Below are 20,556 nucleotides of genomic sequence, written 5' to 3'. Positions count from 1 at the left end.
CAAAATGATGTTATCATTATTGAACCACCAAAACAAATATAAAAGTATTTAGTTGGAAATGGTGTTGCATAAATGCTCCCAAATTTTTGGTTTGGTTCTATTGATAAACATAAGTATTCTGAATACGCAGTGATATAACCTTTTTTTTTTTAACCTTTTTAGCAAGCACGAGAACTTCATCAGTTACTTTCATGGCTACAACACTCTTTAACCTTTTGTTTATCACAGAATAAAAGCAACAAACTTCCGAGAATGAGTAAAAGCTTACAGATTTTTATTTTAAGTGAACTCATGTTAACTATTAATATATACAGGGCTTGACATTAACACCCGCCAACCGGCCAAATGCAAGTAGGTTTCAGCTGTGGCGGGTTTGACAGACACCCCCACTAGCCACCTTAGCTAATTGAAAATAATTTTTTAATTGCCAGAGCTGCCTTGTCCCTTAAGATTAGAATTTTATTTTAAAAGCGTTTGTCAATATACATGCAAATGTGCTCTTAGAATCGAGAAGCAGCATGATTGATAAGTGTTTGCGCGAACAAAAGAAAGCAGGTGAATACCGAACGAGAGGATGAGCAGGTGCACGGTGAGACACAGGTAATCCTCGCTCACTGACGTTGTGAGCGAGACACAGCTGATGTGATGTGTGATAATATGAGTGCTTTAAAGCTTTCGTTTCCTCGCACAAAACAACCGTGCCTGGAAATGCAACTAGTGTGATTGTTTCTCTTTGAAATAGACTGAAAAAAAGCAGTGCTCACGCACCCACAGTCCTGCTGCTTTCAACAGATCTCCAGATTTTTTGTATGCAGCGTTATTTTTGTTAATATGTTTTAACTAATAACATTGTTACATATGTTTTAACACTAATAACTCATATCCTGTACAATAACATTGCTTTAATAGGAGATTGACTCTCCATTTATCTATAGTTACCTGGTGATCTGGGACCTTTAGCCTGGACAAACTACTGTGTATTGTTTAAGATAAATGAGAATTTATCCTTTAAGACTATACCGCTGAAAACGCACATCATGTGACCACACAAACACACACACACTAACACACAGATGTGCTGCAGCATAGACGCGCATCTGAGCTCAGAGCAGTCAGCAGAGCAGGTGCTTTGAGCACAAAACCCCAGCGAGAAGTGCACGTCGGACAGTTTATCAAGGATGTACTGCTGGATTACGTCTCACTATAGTTGTTAGTTGTGATATTTAATTCATCTTGTCTTTATCTAATGACTCTTCTGTCTTTTGAGTCTATCAGGTAACGTGTCACAGCGTCAGTACATGCTTTAATCTTTAGCTTTCATGCTTGTACTTAGTAATTTTAGCGGAAACCTCAGATACTGTTGGTTGTGTGCCTTCTTTTTTACCAACCAAGTTTGTCGATGCCATTATTACGACACAGAACACTATGTTTATTCATGCCAGAGTCCCACGGAAAAAGTGATTGACAGGTGGTAATTTGTCTGTAACTTATCTTTATTTATTTATGATTTGGTTATGGGTAAAACAAAGACTAAATAGGTCATGTAGTTGAAACAGTAGGCTGCAAATAATTAATTTGTTATGAATGAATTAATTATTTATAAATAATTAATTCACCGCTGCCTATGACGATGATGCCATCGTCCATTGCGATGTTTCACATTAGACATCGTATGATGCCAAATTGGTCGACATTGTCCAAGCCTAGTATGTATATTGCTATATTTAGCTTGTTTTGACACATTATTTAAAATGTGTGTCAAGGAAATAATTAGTTTGTTGTGACTAGAGAAATTAAATTGTTAAATCCTTAGTGTTGAGGCCTAAAAAGTGATGTGAATAAAACAAAAAGTGTTAAAATAATGAGGAGGCATGTGGACAAAACACCAAATTTAAAAATGAGTAATTTTTAGAATGCCAAAATTAAATTTAAGCATATAAAATATATTTTTCCAACAACAAAATTGTTGGCGGTTCATTCTGCTGTGGCGACCCCGGATTGATGAAGGGACTAAGCCGAAAAGAAAATGAATGAATGAATAAAAATTGTGGCTAGTGAAAATGGCGAGTGGCTAGTAACGTTGGAAAACTACTATCCACAGTTGCTGGTGATCAAAAAAGTTAATGTCAAGCTCTGAATATAAAGTAATGCCAACATTTAAGAACATCTCTTGAGCTGTTCACCTCACACATGCAAGATCTGGACAACAGACCATGCCAAGAATGATAACCAGCATGTCGGTTTTGGTGACTGTAAAAACAACAGGCGCTGATCTCTTCCTAATGCAGGTTTGTAGAGACATCTCTGTCAGTCTTAGCCGAGTGTGTGTGTGTGTGTGTGTGTCTGTGGGATTATACAGGGGTCTCACACCATGCATGACCTCGCCACACAATATGTGTTTTGTCTGTGGCGAGCAATCAGAGGTATTCTCAATGCATTCCTCCCCTCCATGTGGCAGTGCTGAAGACATATTAATATCTTACCATTCTCCTGTCGTTCCATTATTTCTTTCTCATAAACACCTGCTCCACAGCTGCCTGTCCCACCTTTCAGTGCAAGAACGTGCAGGTTCTCTGTTTCTCTGTCAGAGTGGGCAAGTGTTAAAGAGTTGGGTGGAGGTGCCCTGATAAGAACATCTGTTTGCAATCGTCTATTGAATGAGGTCATATTTTTCTGCTGTATTGTGCTATCCTGAGGTGAGCTTTTGGGTGTGAGTGAAGGTATTATGTATGCGGTCCCACAGCAGCATGTGTGGGTGGTCGTAAGCGTCCATTTTGATGGAGGCACTCAATTGTGTCTGTCCCTTGCTCCACCTCTCCATCAGCTTGATTTGGAATGCTGCACTTTCCATCGAGGGCTGCTCTCAAAACCAGATGGGTCAAACGTTTTAAGGGCTCAAAATTAGAGGTGGGCCCCATTGGCTGGATAACAGGTCACACCAGCCTTTCAAATATAGGTCACATAATATATATCATATATACTTTTTGTTATATCTTGATTTTAAAAGTGTTTTGAAGATTTATAGCAAGCAAAGATTCCATTGAGTAATTGGAAATGTATTTCCTAAAATTTAGTTTATCTTAGCTTTTCAATAATTTAATGCGTTTTTGTTTCAAATAAACTCAGTTATGTATTTATATAGTCATTTATTTATATTATGTTTTTTTGTATGTCATAAACTAAATTTTAATTTGAAGACCGAAAATCATAAATGCTGAATTGTAGTTTTTCTTTTGGTTAACAGCTAAAACTGTGCTAACGAATAATAAAACAACAGCTAGCAATAATAATTACAGTAGAAAAATATATTTGTATATATATATATACATATATATATATATATATATATATATAATTTATATATATTCACCACCGGTCAAAAGTTTGGGGTAAGTAGGATTTTTAAATGTTCTAAAATAAGCCTCTCCTGCACACCAAGGCTGCATTTATTAAAACAAAAATACAGTACAAATTGTGAAATGTTATTGCACTATAAATTAACTGTTCAAAAGTAGTTTATAATTTAATTTAATAATTTCTTCCAGTGATTTTAATGATGAATTTTCACATGATCCTTCAGAAATCACTGTAATATTAATTATTATTATTATTAGTAATGGTAATGGTAATAAAGCAAGATTGACTGGAGTAAAAATGTTATTTGAAACTACATAAAATAAGAAAGCAATTATTTAAAATTGTAATAAATATTTAACAATTGATTTTTTTTTTTTACATTTAATATGCCACTTTGATGAATAGAATAATTTTCTTAACCTCTTAAAGTCAAGTGCTTTTTGGGGTTTCCGCCTGGATTTTGCCTACCCAAATTCAAATGCTTCCCAAATCCAATGCAAATGTTTGGTATCATTTTAAAGAAAACTATTTGAATTTTCATGCAAAAAAAAAACATTGAAAAGTGATTAAACTAATTGTGTATGTTGTCTGGTTTATAATAAACCCCTCCAAAAAAGAGGTGCTTTTTTTCTGTAAACTCAAATTTGAAAGTGTACCTTTTAGGTTCTGTGTGGTCAAGGTTGCTGTAATTAAAATTGGTGGTTCCTACACATGTCAATAATCATAGGAAAAAAGAAAAATGTCTGTATCATAATCAATGCAAAAGTTATTCTATTCCAACTAATGAGAGAATGGAACCACTTATGCGGGTATTGGGCTAGTACGGACCTTTACAATTTAAAGAATGCAGAAGTAAATGATGTCACAGACTCTGTAAAGGGTACGCAAAACATATAAAAAAATAAACTGACCCCAAACTTTTGACCGGTAATATATACAGTTAAAGTTAGAATTATTAGCCCCTCTTTGAATTTTTTTTTCTTTTTAAAATATTTCCCAAATAATGTTTAACAGAGCAAGGAAATTTTCACAGATCTCAATCCAATAGAGCAGATATGTGGTGGAATGGGAGATTCGCATCATGAATGTGTAGCTGACAAATCTGCAGCAACTGCGTGATGCTATCATGTCAATATGGACCGAAATCTCTGAGGAATATTTACACTACCTTATTAAATCTATACCACAAAGGAATAAGGCAGTTCTGAAGACAAAACGGGGCCCAACCTGGTACTAGTAAGGTGTACCTAATAAAGTGGCCGGTGAGTGTATATACAGTAGTCAACATTCAAAGTTAATAAAGAATGTTTTTCAAAATAGTCCTAGGACAAGAATGGGTGTTATTAAATATTTTTAGGATAACTTTGGTAAGGTGATGATCCACTTTAAATGTTGACTTCTGTATATATATGAGATGGTTAACAGACTGTTGGTTTGTTAATTCTTGAAGTCATATTTTACTTGAAATCAGTCTAACCCAATAGAGGAACTGCTTACATTTTTAGGGTGATCTAGGCTTATAATTGCATCCGCTTACATGTTCGCTCTTGCCGCAGATGTTTTATAAATATGTCGAAAAGTAAGCAGAATGTCAGACTTAACTTTCATGTCTGCCAAATGATTTCATTCAGCGTCAGACACTAAAAGACTGTCCACAAATATACAAACGCTTCCCTAAAATTTCTTGCAATTATAGACTAAGTGTCTCCTGATCAGATGTTTAATTTCCCAAATTTTCTTCCCCGAGCCATCAGCTTCCTTCTTTTTCAGGATAGTGAGGGAACATGCTTTAGTTTGCCCGTATGGAAAAGTTTTGTTGAAGAAATATTCGTCATTCTCACGGACAGAGGAATTCTAGCGTGCAAAAACTCTTTGCAGCTGTTGGTTGATGGTGGCAGACCTCTAATGCTTTACTGACAGATAAGATTGACAGCCGAGCTGCTGGTATTCTCTCTCTCTCTCTCTCTCTCTCTCTCTCAAGGACCTCGTTTCATTCTTCTCTAGGATATTTTCTCTGCCCCCACATTTTTCTTCTACCGTCTTTTATTCTCTTCATTTCTTCCTCCTTTGTCCCAAAATACCCACGCGCTCTCTTTAGCCCATCTGAAACCAATTCTGCATTTCATGACTGGTAGTTCGGCTCTTGCCAAATGTCAGAACTGCATTGTGAAAACTGTCTTTCTTTAATGGACTATCAATGATTTCAGATAGTGGGTGTTATGACCCATGCAAAATAAACAAATAGGCAAAGCAGAGAGAAAAGGTTAACCCATTTACCACAATGTGTTTTCATTTGTCATGGCTTGACCCTAAAGCATATGGCAGCACATGTGTAAAACTAAGAAATGCGGGATTGCTGCATTGTGCCTGTCTTAGTGTTTTTGTGGAAATAAAACATACTGAAGTAGAGCTAAACAAATGAAAATAGAAGCATTTTTTTCTGTATGTAATTTAATTTGATGTTAGATGAATATAAACACGATGTATTCATTATTATAAATTTGTTTGCTTTATTTGTTGCTACTTTTTGAGCAATTTCCTTTTTACAGAAATACTGACACAATGCAGCTGATATTTAATTAAATTACTAAAAATTATTAAACCCCCTGAATTATTAGCCCCCCTGTTTATATGTTCTCCCAATTTCTGTTTAACAGAGATAAGTTTTTTTAAACACATTTCTATATATAATAGTTTTAATAAGTCATTTCTATGAACTGAATTCTTTTATCTTTGCCATGATAACAGTAAATAATATTTTACTAGATATGTTTAAGACAATTCTATACAGCTTAAAGTGACATTTAAATGCTTAACTAGGTAGTGACTGTGAAGGCCATTTGAGTACAGTGAACTTATTGTCATGTTCAAGAAACCAGTCTGGGATGATTGGAGCTTTATGACATGACACGCTATCCTGCTGGAAGTAGCCATCAGAAGATGGATACACTGTCATCATAAAGGGGTGGACATGGTCAGCAACAATACTCAGGTAGGCTGTGGCATTGACACAATGCTCATATAATACTAATGGGCCTAAATGTGTGCTAAGAAAATATCCCAGAACTGTTGATACAAGGCAGGATGGATCCATGCGTTTATGTTGTTGACGCCAAATTCTGACCCTACCATCCAAATGTTGCAGCAGAAATGAGAGTCATCAGACCAGGCAACGTTTTTCCAATCTTCTGTTGTCCAATTTTGGTGAACCTGTGTAAATTGTAGCCTCAGTTTCCTGTTCTTAGCTGACAGGAGTAGCATCCGGTGTGGTCTTCTGCTGCTGTAGCCCATCTGCCTCAATGTTGTGCATTTAGAGATGCTCTTCTGCATACCTTGGTTGTAACGAGTGGTTATTTAAGTTACTGCTACCTTCCTATCAGCTGGAACCAGTCCGGCCATTCTCCTCTGACCTCTGGCATCAACAAGGCATTTGCGCCCACAGAACAGCCGCTCACTGGATATTTTCTCTTTATCAGAGCATTCTCTGTGAACCCTAGAGATGGTTGTGCGTGAAGATCCCAGTAGATCAGCAGTTTCTGAAATACTAAGACCAGCCTGTTTGGCACCAACAACCATGCCACACTCAAAGTCACTTGAATCACCTTTCTTCCTTGAGATGCTGTCATGTGATTGACTGATTAGAAATCAGTTCTCTGGTTTGCATGTCTGAGTGAAACTTGAAGCTCTCTGCCAAAGGGCTAGTTCATTCCCAAAAATACAAATTTACTAACCATTTACTTACCCTTATCCTCCAAGGCAAGGCCAATTTTTTAAATAGCACATTTCATACACAGTGGTTATTAAGTGTAAGTTCCTTTATATTCTGTTAGACACTAAACAAGATATTTTGAAGAGAGCTGAAAACCTATAACCACTGACTTCTAAAAAATACTATACAAGTCATGGCACAGTGGCTCAGTGGTTAGAAATGCAGATCAAGAAGGTCGCTGGTTTGGGTCCCGGCTGGGCCAGTTGGCATTTCTGTGTGGAGTTTGCATGTTCTCTCTGTGTTCGCGTTGGTTTCCTTTGGGTGCTCTGGTTTCTCCCACAGTCTCAAGACATGCACTAGATAAGTTGAGTAAACAAAATTGGGAATAGTGTAAGAGCGTGTGTGCATGAGCGAGAGTGTATGGGTGTTTCGCAGTACAGGGTTGTGGCTGTGGGCATCACCGTGTAAAAATTCCGCAATAGTTGGCGGTTTATTCTGCTTTGGTGACCCCTGATAAAATCAGGGACTAAGCTGAAGGAAAATTAATGAACTATGTAAGTTAGTGTTTTCAGCTTTCCAGCTTTCTTTTCAACAAAATAAAAAAACATATAAAAGTTTGGAACCACTTGACAGTAGGGTGAAGAACAAGTGAAGGGTGAGTAAATGATGAAGGTTGGTTTATACTAGACACATTCGCACGAGCATCTTCATGAAGGTGGTTACAGAGTTTTTAGAGCATCAGGTCCACTGTTATGCACAGAAACGGTGTCTCACGCTGATGTCAAGACATGAAGAGTGAAACTTGAGGGCTCAGTCGGTATGTTAAACATCTGAAGTACCTTTATTCTAAAATAAAAGTAGTAGTGAAAGAAATCAATTTATATGAGCCATATAACTAGAGAGATGCCATCATTACTCCACTCCACTGCACTGTTTGTTTGTTTTTTAATGGTGGGCGGTAAGTGTGTTTGGTTTGAGCAATGTTGATTAGACAGAACGAGACTGTGCTTATTCAATTGGCTAGCAAGCCTGTCACACAAAGAGGGACAGTCAGGCACTTGCTCACAGGTGTATATTTGTCTAATATTATATTACATTTATATAGCATTCATATTGCAGTCTTTTGCGATTTGCAAAATGCAGTGTTTCAAATCCTAATTACCATTCAATTTCGCACAGCCTTATCTGGAACAACAGGAGGGTAAGTAAACAATGGTAGAAATTCTAATCTGAGGAGAGCTAACACTTTAAATCCCACTTCTTGGTCAAAACTTCCCAATCCTCATTTAAAGCTCAGTTAAAGATCAGCTAGCAGAACTAACCTGATGGCTCTTCTGTGCTGCTTGCAGTGGTGGTCGGTGGAGCGATTGGAATTTCTGTTCCGAAAAAGAATGCATGGTTAGCAGTCAGTCAATCAATCAATCAATCAATCAATCAATCAATCAATCAATCAATCAATCAATCAATCAATCAATCAATGATAATAAATAAATGAATTGATACTCTCAATGTCTGTTTTGACATACAAGTTAAATGAAATTTGATCAAATGATAGTACTGTAGTTTAAATTCACCTCAAATCTAAATAATAGTGACTCTTTTTTGATCTATTCCAACTCAGTGTTACAGGTTTCACATTAGAAATTCATTCTCAAATTGAACTGAAAACACTGATTCATTGAATTTGCTCATCTGCTCCATCTGTATCCATCCTCTGCTGTTATGAAAAACATGACTTGATTCTTTCATTCCTCCTTCCATTGCCTTCTCACAAATGGAGGGAAGTTTACACTCAGTAAAGCCATGCGTGCAGAAAGACCTTTTCATCAAAGAGATTGAATTCATAAAAGCAGGAATAGTTGTTGTTGTTTTGTAAACAAAACATTAAAATACAAGAAAAAAAGGCAGTTAATGCCATGAGGACAAAACAAGAGGAGGACGGAAGCAGTTCAAATGTGCTAAGAGAATAATGAAGAATTTGACAAAAGAGTGTGCGTGTGCTCTGTGAAGCTGGTGCACAAACAAGCAAAAAAGAGCCTTTTAAAGGAAGAAAGAATCAAGTCTTCTGATTAAAAAAAGATCATCTGGTGAAGTCCAGAATGTTCACATTGAACTTTGACACAAGAAAGATTGTTTTGACCATCAGAGTGCTTTTGCCAAAGAAAACAAGGCTTAAATGATGATATTGATCTGTAATGTTACTCATCCAGGATGACATCTCATATATTAAAATAATAATCTAAACCACAGCATTCTGATCAATAATGCTTTGGAAGAAGCACACAGATCAGATCTTTATATAAGTATAGTTAAATATAGAACTACGAAGAAAAGTAGCATTTTGGCGAGATTATTAGCACTGTACAATGATGCACATTTCCTGTGGTCTTACTTCCTGTGTCAGCATTAAACATCTTGGTCTCTGCTTGGGAAACTGCTGAACGAGTTTAATGCCTGATTAAAATTACAATGCGAGCTTCTTACAGATTCTTCATTTGAATGCTTTTAATTTGTGGGGTTTTTTTTTCAGAATAAGAGGACATGGTAGTAGCCAAGACTTTCTTGGATTTAGACACTGCTTGAATTTATATGGGCTATTAAAATAAAAATAAATTAATAAATAAAAAAAACTGCTTATTTTACAATTATGAGATATTTTACAATTATCAGTTCAATTACCGGAATGTGCACCTTTCCAACTCTCACACATTTGTGCTTTCCCTGAAAAATCAGGGATATATGATTCCAAAAAGTTATAGGCTGAACTTAATCTATTAGGCTTTTTGCCAATTAGTTTCCCAAAGCATTTTCCAGAATTCTTTGTAATATATCCAAGCATTGTTTCACTGATAAAAGCACCATTAATACGCTTTGAATTCATTTTTTTATTCAATACCATTCATTGAGGATTATTTTTGGAATCTTTAAACAGTGATGGTGGGAATCTTACAATGTCAGTGATTTGGGTAAAAAAAAGAATTTAAAAATTTATTGTACACTCCATAGGCATGACGTTGAAGTTTAGTTCAGCTCAAATTTGCTGTTAATTACACAAGTTCAAGCCATCTAAGGATGTAGGTGACTTCTGTTTTTCTTCAGTAAAATATTTTAGCTGAAACCATGGTCCTTGGTGATTCGTAAAATGCAAGTCAAGCATTAAATGCTTATCCTGGATTTTACACTAGCTGTAAACAAACAGCTGTGGATTAAATCATGTTTGGTTTCTTGCAACAACAAAAAAACCTATAATTTTGCTTCATAAGACCTGAATGTATTGTCAGGAGCCATGAGTGTTGATTTTTGCCTGCATTTGCGTCTTTGACTCTCAGCCATTGACTTGAGTTTGCAAATCATGAATCACCAAAAATCTGTTTCACAGAAAAATATTCAGTGTTTACTGCAAAATAAAGTCAACTATATCTAGGATGGCTGGATATTGAATAAATTAAAAGGATAGTTCATCCAAAACTGAACATTTTGTCATCATTTACTCACCATTCACTTGTTCCAAACCTGTCTGAGTTTCTTTCTTCTGTTGAACAGAAAAGAAGATATTTTGAAGAAAGCTAGAAATCTATAACCGCTGACATCCATAGTATTTGTTTTCCCTAAGTTAATGATTATCAGTTTTGAGCTTTCTTCAAAATATCTTATATTGTGTTCAACACACTAAAGAAACGCATAAAGGTTTAGAACCACTTGAAATTTTTTGGGCTAACCATGGGCTATCCCTTTAAAAGCAAAATTTCATTTTGTGTGAACTAAACTTCAACAAGACATGGTGCCAGATTTTTTCCACTTTTTTTAATGGTACAGAAATACAGATTTTCATGTTCTCCCAAAAGAAATGGATCCTTAAGAAGAGTTTCAGTCCTTAAGAAGATTTTCAGCTTAGTATCTCAATGTGCAAACTGCATTATGGCTCATTTGGGATTGAAGTGTTTAAAAAAAAAAGAAGAGAGATCTTGACATTGAGTGATCCACATACTTATGCAGGGGGCAATGGGTGATCGGCTCTGCTGGTAGCCTTTAGCACAACGGTTGCATGTGATACCCGTCACACCGTCTTTACAGGGGCATTGGCCTGTGGTTTGGTTACAGGTTTTGCCCGCGGCCCCCACAGGATGGCAATCACAGGCTGCGAGGAACAGAAGAAAAGAGATAAAAGAACACACGTGTGGGGAAACGCAGAAACAAACAGTACATACATACACAGAGCACAGATAAACTATAAAAGTGGCTATAAGGGCTCAAGTTTGGGGAAAAAAGAGGGTGGAAATTGGTGAAGCAGTTGAAAAAGACACTGTGTGTTTGTATGAAAGTGGTGATGATTCTCTTTTGTGAATTGTGATAAAAGCATGCACACACAAATACAACACAAAACATAAGCGTGGTAATCAATCATTTTACACAAGTAGTGTCCTGAGAATGCTTTTGTTCACGTGAACACAACAACAAGGAAAACGTCTCTCTGAACTGTTTTTACAGCAGCCCCCTAAATGTACACTGTTTTACAAGAAAGAGAGGTAAGCTTAGTTTAGTTAGATGTAAAGCTTAGTTCATTTCTGAGTTGAATGTGTACTTGTTCGATTTTGTGTATAAAAACAAGAATTCATCAATTTAGTTGTTTGCTGATTTACTTAAATGAATGGTAATTGACAATTTTTACTTTAATTTTTTTTCTATGATAATTGTGTTTTTCATGACAGATGTAGAATAAATGTAAGCATTATTCTTGAATAAAATATGTATATATCTCCTTCACATATGTTTCTACAACATGTGCTTCTCCAAAGCAAGTTGATAGGAACATTAAGCTTATGCCAATAATGTCTGTCACATTTCCTTTCTCTTGGGAGGTCTCCTTCTGACATATGGCTCAGCGTCTCTCTCCACTTCCTAAACCGTGTGAACTGATTGTATTGCCTTTGTGTCAAAACTCCTTTCAAGTCCATTTTCTTAAACTCCCACCATGGGTGGCTGCATTAAAGTCATTTAGAAAAAACCCAATGCCATTTACTCAATATTTCACCCCACCACCGCTAAAGTGATACTCTGTCAAATGTTTTGCACATTAAATGAGTAAATTGGCTCATATATTTTATGAGTAATGAAGCACAGCGAGCTGAGCTTAAACTATATTTCTTTCTGTGAGCAGTGAAGTGAGTGTTGGTGCTGAACAGAGAATCAGACACTCCCTGCATGTCTGTCTTTTCTCTCTTGTCATTCTCGTCATCGAAGCCAACTTTGTGTCTTGTCATTTGGCGCTGTTGAAAGTAGTGTAGAAATGTAGAAAGTGGCCACACTTTGTCTCTCATCACAAATGTGCAATAAAACACCCTAAGGAAGTAATAAACACCTCAGATGACTAATTCTTAATAAATGAAACAGGTTCACAGCCTCAAATGTGAAACAGGTCATATTGTTTTTGTGTCTTTTTGGAATTTTATGGCCTTAAACAAGCTTTCTGCTGCAATATGCAATTGAGTCATTGTGGCTGGATCATTAATTGAAAATTAACATAATTTTTAAAAGTTCACACTTAGCTGATGACTGATTATAAAGCTTGTTTGGCATGCTGTCCCTGGAGGGAGCCCTGAGCTCATAAGATTCTCAAGCCAGGGGTTCCCTTCTGTTTGCAAGTGGAGAGGGGAATTTGAGCTCAGGTAGATCTCAAGAACTCCCCTGCTGTAGTAGCTTATGAACAGATAGTGATTGCTCTTAAGAGAGAACTACTTACTAGGAGCATGTCTATGATGCCGATTTGGATTAGTCAATTAACTTAAGTTGCAAGTTTTTGGATGGTGGGAAGAACCTGGGGGAAATGCACAGGAGCACAGAAACGTCGGCTGGCTTGGTAAGGACTAGAACCAGTGACGTTCTTGCAGTGAGGCAACAGTGCTAACCACTGGGCCACCCATCTAGGAAATGCGTACGGTGGAAGGGGGGATTCTTCAAAATGAAGATGGCTGTTATATGGAACTTAGGGTATTTATAGTGGCTTAGGAATTGTCTGATTGGTGAATCATAAATTGGGTTATGCAGGACCAGCCGCAAGCAATCATAAGCACGTGATCCTCTCAAAATTAGGTTTTAGATAAACTTCACTTAGATTACAAACAAATTAATGATTATTTGTGGCACTATATCTTAATAAAGAACAAAAAAAGATTACATAGATGCACTTAGTAGAAATAATAGGTCTTTAAAACATTAAGCTGACGTTAAAATAAATTAGCCTCAACATGTAAACAACATAGACATAGACATGAGACAAAGACAGCTTATTAACCCTTTCTGTATAATTTTAGTCAACTTTAGGAGTCTACTGCAAAGCAATAAACATAAAACTCTATAATAACTGTGAAATTAACAGAGCAATGCTCATTTTTTGACCCAATGCACTTTCATTGCAAGTGTGTTGTGATTATTTATTTATTTATTTGTTTATTTATTATGGCTTAGTTTAAAAAAAACAAGAGAAGACCATTAAACGTTATTGTTTCAGAAACAACTTCTATTTTCAGGCCCCTGAAATTCTGTAAAGCAGAAAGTAGTCAAAACTAGTGTTATGATGATGATTAAACATTTTAGCGTAACATTTAGTTTATTCTTAAAGACCTTGATTAGCTGATTGTTTTATTAGCGGTATAGCTAACTGATTGGCTATAACTATGGGTGAGCATGATTGCACATCCCTGTTCTATAAAAAAAAATAATGAAACACTTTTTTTAGACATTTTATATAGACAATATTTTATAGAAATTTTAAGACATTTTGTAAGTTTATACCAATGATAAATCAAAGTGAAAGTTTCTCTTGGAGAAAATGGCATGTGCCTTACAAACTGTCCAATTTACACTGAGGTCTAAATGATTGTAAAACGCAAGGGTGCAGGTGTTGGTCTCTCAAATATCTCAGCTTCTGCTGTCTGATAACAGCCTGTCTGGAGAGTGTTTAAGTGGTCGTCCACTTAACAGTGAAGTGCTGCTGCTACACAGATGCTAAAGTAGATATGGATCTACTGTTTCCTCTCCTCATCCACTAACTCTCAGTGCTGACACGTCCCTGATGTAGAAAGAACCAAGCTGAGAGATTAGAGCTTAAAGCATCCTTCCCCTATTAAGGTACTTAAAGACACTTTTAAATTAGTATTAACAATCAGTAAACACAGGTGGCGCGGTGGGTAGCGCTGTCGCCGCACAGCAAGAAGGTCGCTGGTTCGAGCCTCGGCTTGGTCAGTTGGCATTTCTATGTGAAGTTTGCATGTTCTCCCCGTGTTTATGTGGGTTTCCTCCAGGTGCTCTGGTTTACCCCACAGTCCAAAGACATGTGGTACAGGTGAATTGGGTAAGCTAAATTGCCCATACTGGATGTGAATTAGTGGGTATGGATGTTTCCCAGTGTTGGGTTGCAGCTGGAAGGGCATCCGCTGTGTAAAACATATACTGGATAAATTGGCAATTCATTCCGCTGTGGCGACCTCTGCTTAATAAAGATACTAAGCCGAAAATAAAATGAATGAATTAGTAAACACATACTGTATGGTATATTTTACTTGTAATGCAGATCAGAACAAATAAATTGACTTTTCACATTAACTTTCTGTGCAAGTAAGCTCTGCTTGTTGAGAGCATTTAATTTATTTGAAAGGGACCTGCACAAGGCAGATTGCACAATGTGAGAAGTTTCGATCTCTGCCAGTAGTTCCCCATAAAGCTGCTGTTTGAAGTCCATTTAAAACATCATGTTGGGAGTCGATGGGGTAATTTGTGTTTTGCTGGAGTTTAGCCAGCTCACTTCAGTGAATAGTATTGGAGTTATTAGTTTCTTCACTGGCCCACTAAAAACTTCTGAAGCCAATAAAGGGAGGAGAAAATGCGAGTGGCTTGAGTATCACTGAGTGTTTGCTGCTATCTTTTGAGAGGCTGTTTTTGCTTAGCTTCATGTTTTGGAGTCATTTTTTATATATTTTTTCTTCTTTTTAAAAATAATTTCTTTTTTGTTAAACCAAGCATTAGGATGATCAATTGTTAAAATTATAGATGTCACTCCAAGCACCAAAACTGGCTGTTGTACTTTTTATGCGCTACATTCTCATCTAATTGAAGCCAGCCATAGAAGGTTTTTTTATCTAATGAGAAAAATGAGGTAATGTAAACCAATATTTTCAAATCCTTAACAGAAGAGCGTTATTTATTTGTGGTTAATAATAGCACTGTGTTTTGTGACAATGCGAGACATGCAAAATGGAAGGCGTAAAAATGTGTGTACTGCAAACATGATGCCAATTAGCGTACTTATTACTACCTTTCTTAGATTTTATCCAGAACCCTATTGAGGATGGGGAGAAAACAAGCCTTTTACTTAGTTTATTTGTATATAACCCATGGCAACCACGCATTGAAGTCACAATTAGATTGACTGGCTTACGTCTCGCTGCTTCTGATCCCATCAGAGTCTGATGTCATTCTCTGTAGCTTGCTAGTTTTAAGAGTTTGCAAACCATATAAACTGAAACATTCCATATAATTCACAACCAAGAATCCATGCTAACCAAAAATGTATGAAATATTAACAGCCCACCCAATGGGGTGACGGGCTGACAGTTTGCAGAGCTCCACACACTTATATGATCTAAGTGTGGCAAACTGTGTTAAACAAAATGCCTCAAAATAGTTCTATTTCAAAGAAGTCACTTACTCCAGTGGGCAGAAAAAGTGATGAAATAAATGTTTCCTAAGCAGCGCAAAGGAAACTTATGGAGCAAACAACTCAAAGAGACGAACAAGATGCACCTTGCAAAGCAAAGCTGCCTTCACTTTGTATGTTTACAATGTGGTTTATGAAGGATGAAGCCACAAATCAGAGGACTGAAGTCTCATTAGAAGCGCTAACTTAATGCAGAGAGCACCAGACTTTCTGCATGAATCTTAAAGGAAAAGTTCAAGTTGCAAAATGGAAAGAGTCTGCTGTGATATATCGCTTCACATAACCATTTGTATGCAGTTTGGTGAATTTAGAAATAATTTTTATATATATTTTATGCTGTCTTTTTTGTATCAAACCCACACAGGGCTTTACTCTAACGATCTAAGCACAAAATCTAAAGCACATTGCACAAAGGTACAAGAGGAGTATCCAAATCAACTTTTGCTATTTTAAGATGGGGAAAAATTGCCTGTGCACCAGGCACATAGTCTAAAACGTTGTCCCAATTCTCTTAATGAGTTGTTAGTGTGTTTTGGACTTAAATTGCATTAAACCAATCAGAGTCTCATCTCCCAATCCCTTTAAGAGTTGCATTGCACCATTGCGCATTCTGTATTAACATGGCAGACTTTGTAAGTGGAAAAACTGAACTCTTCACTGGCGAGAAAATGATTAACGACCATATTCAATCATTTATTCATTCTCTTTTCAGCTTAGTCCCTTTATTAATCAGGGGCCACCACAGAACTGTCAACTGTCATATGTTTTACAGAACCGTCAACCGTCATATGTTTTACGCAGCGGATGCCCTTCCAGCGGCAATATTTTCACTGGGAAACACCCATTCCCCTTCGGATGGGGAACTTCAATGCGATAGTGGATTTTTAATCCACGTATGGGGATTTCATTCAGAAAGCTAATCATCTGAAAGAGTTTGTAACGGGCAGCAATTTCGGATGGTCGAGCTGGGCTTCTCCCTTGCCTAGCGTTCTTTGGGTATGGTCCTCCAGATCGGTGCATATAAAGTTTCTAATTTCCTAAAAGAGCAACACAGTCGTGCAGAACGTGCTTTTCAGGATGGTGCTTCGACCGTGTGTTTCTGGATGCGGTGGTTTCCTGTCCCTGGATGATGGGCACGAGCACTGCGTTGCTTGTCTAAGGGTCCAGCATGTTAATGCGGTGCCCGCATGCAGTTCATGTCGTCATTGCGATGCCATGTCTGTTGTGCAGTTAAGATCGGGGCTAACCCTTGCAAAAGGGCGAACCACCCCAGCTGTCCCCTGCACTGCAGCGGGCACTCGGGCAGGTCTGAGGGTTCCTGTGGGAGATTATCTGCCGCTTCCGGGCACTTGGACCTCCCGCTCCTCCAAGCGCTCCATCCAAGCTTTGAGCGGAGGAAGCGGTCTGTCTAACCAGATGGTAGCCCTTGCGCTCGATGACACCAGGGACCAGACGTCCACTGCTGCATCAGAGGGTGGGCAATTATTGTCTGACGAGGATCCAGACCCGCACGCCCCCTCCGCGCAGGTGAGCGCTGTCAGTACGGATCCTGAAACGGACATGTTAGCCGTTGCTTTCCTCGGCTGCTTCGGCCGTGAGGTTGGAGATGGTTTATCCCCCAGCTCTGCGACCGGACTAACTAGATGGGCGCTACGTAGAGGACAAGAGGGCAAAGCCTTCAAAGCCTCTCGTCCCCTTCTTTTCCTGCGTGTCCTTCCTCCCTCACCACTTTTGATGGTGGAGCAGCCAGGGGGTATGAGGCAATTCTTCAGGTCGAGCACACCATTGCGGTCAATCTTTGTCTGTGTGGCGCCTCTTCTTGGCAGGGTCCGCCTCGTCTCCCATCCAAAGCCTGTAGGTTATCTGCCTCCCTCGGAGCTAGAGCTTACAAGGCTGCGGGCCAGGCTGCTTCCGCCTTGCACGTTATGGCCACCTACCAGCGCTACCAAGCGCAGGCACTAGCCCAGCTGCACAAGGGTTGGTCCAACCCAAGCTTGCTACATGAGCTCCGCACCGCATCCGACTATGGTCTTCGGACCACTAAGTGTGCTGCGTGTGCGTTGGGGAGGAAGATGTCCACATTAGTGGTCCAGGAGCGCCACCTCTGGCTAAACCTGGCTAATATGCGATAAGTCGACAAAGTCTGCTTTCTTGACTCCCCCATATCCCAGGCTGGCCTGTTTGGTGACACCGTCGGTGACAAGGCGGTGAGAGAGCAGTCTGATGCGATGGGTAATTTCATCTTTCGGCGGGACCGTAAGCCCGCTCTGCCCACGAGCAATCCACATCTGCTGCTCCTCGCCAAGGGCGCCCGCCTATGAGAGCTGCCCCATCCCTGCCTGCGCCTCCGGCGAAGCGGCGAGTCAAGCACCTCGGAAGCTGGCAGCCCCCCCTGACCAGGGTGCCGTTAAGTCCGGTAAACCGACCACGAAGCGTCCCTGAGACAGGTCATCCAGAGAAGAGGGAATTTGCTTGGCGGCAGAGTCGTATATCAACCGCATGTGGGGTATTCGCTCTCGCCGCATGTCTCAGTTCGCCAGGCGTCTGCTCCTCTGGAGTCATACACGGCTGAAATCTCTGCTTGTCATTCACATTCCAGGCGAGTTCAACCGTGCAGCCGAAGCGCTCTCACGGCAGCCCTTACGTCCTGGAGAATGGAGACTCCACCCCGAGTCTGTTCAGCTAATATGGGCACGATTCGGGGAAGCCCAGATCGATCTGTTTGCTTCCCCTGAGAACGTTCATTGCCAGTTGTTTTTTTTCCCTGACCGAGGGCTCTCTCGGCACGGATGGATGCACTGGCCCACAGCTGGCCTCGGGTCATGCGCAAATATGCATTTCCCCCAGTGAGTGTGCTCGCACAGTTACTGTGCAAGCTTAGAGAGGACGAGGAGCAGATCTTGCTAGTTGCGCCCCTCTGGCCCAACCGGACCTGGATGTCAGAGCTCTCCCTCCTCGCGACGGCCCTCCCCTGGCAGATCCCTTTGAGAAAGGGCCTACTCTCTCAGGGACAGGGCACCATCTGTCACCCTTGCCACGATCTTTGGAACCTCCACGTGTGGTCCTTAGACACAAGGAAGACTTAGGTAACCTACCAAATGCGGTGGTTAATACCATCACTCAGGCTCGAGCCCCCTCCACGAGGTGCGCCTACGCCATGAAGTGGAGTCTATTCATTGAATGGTGCGTCTCTTGCAGAGAAGACCCCCGAGATTTCCAGATCAGCGTTGTGCTTTCTTTTCTTCAAGAGAAGCTGGAGAGCAGGCTATCGCCCTCCACACTCAAGGTTTACGTGGCTGCCATCTCCGCTCATCATAACACAGTGGCTGGCAGCACTGTGGGAAGGCATAACCTCATCATCCGGTTCCTCAGAGGCGCTAGGCGAATTAATCCACAACAGCCCCCTTTCATGCCCTCTTGGGATCTCGCCCTCGTTCTCATTAGCCTGCGTACAGATCCCTTCGAACCACTCGACTCAGTATCTTTAAGATTTCTGTCTCTGAAGACAGCTCTGCTGGTCGCGTTGGCATCGATTAGGAGGGTTGGGGACCTGGAGGCATTTTCAGTCCGTGACTCGTGCCTGGAATTCAGGCCGGCTTACTCTCACATTGTACTGAGACCCTACTGAGAGCGGGATATGTGCCCTTGGTTCCTACCACACCATTTAAAGACCAGGTAGTGAGCCTGCAAGTGCTGCCCCCGGAGGAGGCAGACCCAGCCCTTTCATTACTTTGTTCAGTTCGAATTTATCTGGACCGCACGCAGAGCTTTAGATCATCTGACCAGCTCTTCGTCTGTTATGGTGGTCTGGAGCAGGGAAGTGCCTTATCGAAACAGAGGTTGGCCCACTGGATAGTGGATGCCATCTCCCTCACTTATCAGAGCCAGGGCGAGCCGTGTCCCCCAGGAGTGCGTGCACACTCCACTCGGAGCATCACATCCTCTTGGGCGTGGACAGACATCTGTAGAGCTGCGGGCTGGGCGACACCTAATACATTTGCAAGGTTTTCAAATCTGCGAGTAGAGCCGGTTTCCTCAAGGGTATTAGATAACCCTTGGTGATTGAGAAAACAACTCGGTTAAGGTGTTGAAACATGCTTGCTGCGCCATTCTCCCTAACACGGAGATACGTGCACTTATTCACTCTTTCAGTAAATTTCCCCACTTGCAGATTCCTCTAAGGCCCCCAGCACTGACTCAGCGGAGGAGTAACTCGCTGACCCATTATGTAGTAGTTCTGCCCTTTGGTCAGCCCGCGTTTTTGGTATAGGTCCCCACTATGCATGATACCCACTAGGCGATCCCATAAGCATATTCAGCCATGATGCAGTCCCCCCCCCACAGGCAGACCCATGTCTTCCCTCTCCGCTAATCATCTTATTATAAGCGTACTCCCCTTCTCAGGGCTAGTCCATATATTCTGCCATCATATCTCCCCAGGTGGCCTCCGCAGCGTCCTCCCCTTCTGGACTGCACACTTCCCAACGTACTGTCGTATTAAATTCCTAGAATTATCTAGACGCCTCTCCACGTTGGAAAACCGCGCCTCTCTATGATGCAGGTGCGCTCACGCTTTGCCTGGCTATTCTCTCATCGGAGGCGAAGGTAAGGTGCAGTCATTATGGCATTTTCCAGACATTTCCCGTTTTCCAGCATTGAAGTTTCCCATCCGAAGGGGAACGCTCTGGTTACTAAAGTAACCAACATTCCCGAGGAGAGGAACGGAAATGCTATATGGCATCGCCATAATGATTGTTTCTATGATATGGCCCTTAGT

General features: G+C 40.1%; 1 protein-coding gene across 1 annotated transcript in view; it reads right to left on the bottom strand.

The window, feature by feature from the left end:
• ntn1a (netrin 1a) overlaps window positions 1-20,556 on the bottom strand; it is a 121,275-nt gene that overhangs the window by 12,122 nt on the left and 88,597 nt on the right. Inside the window, exons 3-4 of the mRNA XM_056459830.1 lie at window positions 11,055-11,204; window positions 8,389-8,442 (exon numbers count right to left, since the gene is read on the bottom strand). Of these exons, the coding sequence (XP_056315805.1) occupies window positions 8,389-8,442; window positions 11,055-11,204 (204 nt within the window). The remainder of the gene's footprint in view (window positions 1-8,388; window positions 8,443-11,054; window positions 11,205-20,556) is intronic.

Source organism: Danio aesculapii, chromosome 6 (assembly GCF_903798145.1).
Source record: "Danio aesculapii chromosome 6, fDanAes4.1, whole genome shotgun sequence".
NCBI lineage: Eukaryota > Metazoa > Chordata > Actinopteri > Cypriniformes > Danionidae > Danio > Danio aesculapii.
Note: the sequence above shows the minus strand (reverse complement) of the source record. Positions and strands in the feature narration are given on the sequence as shown.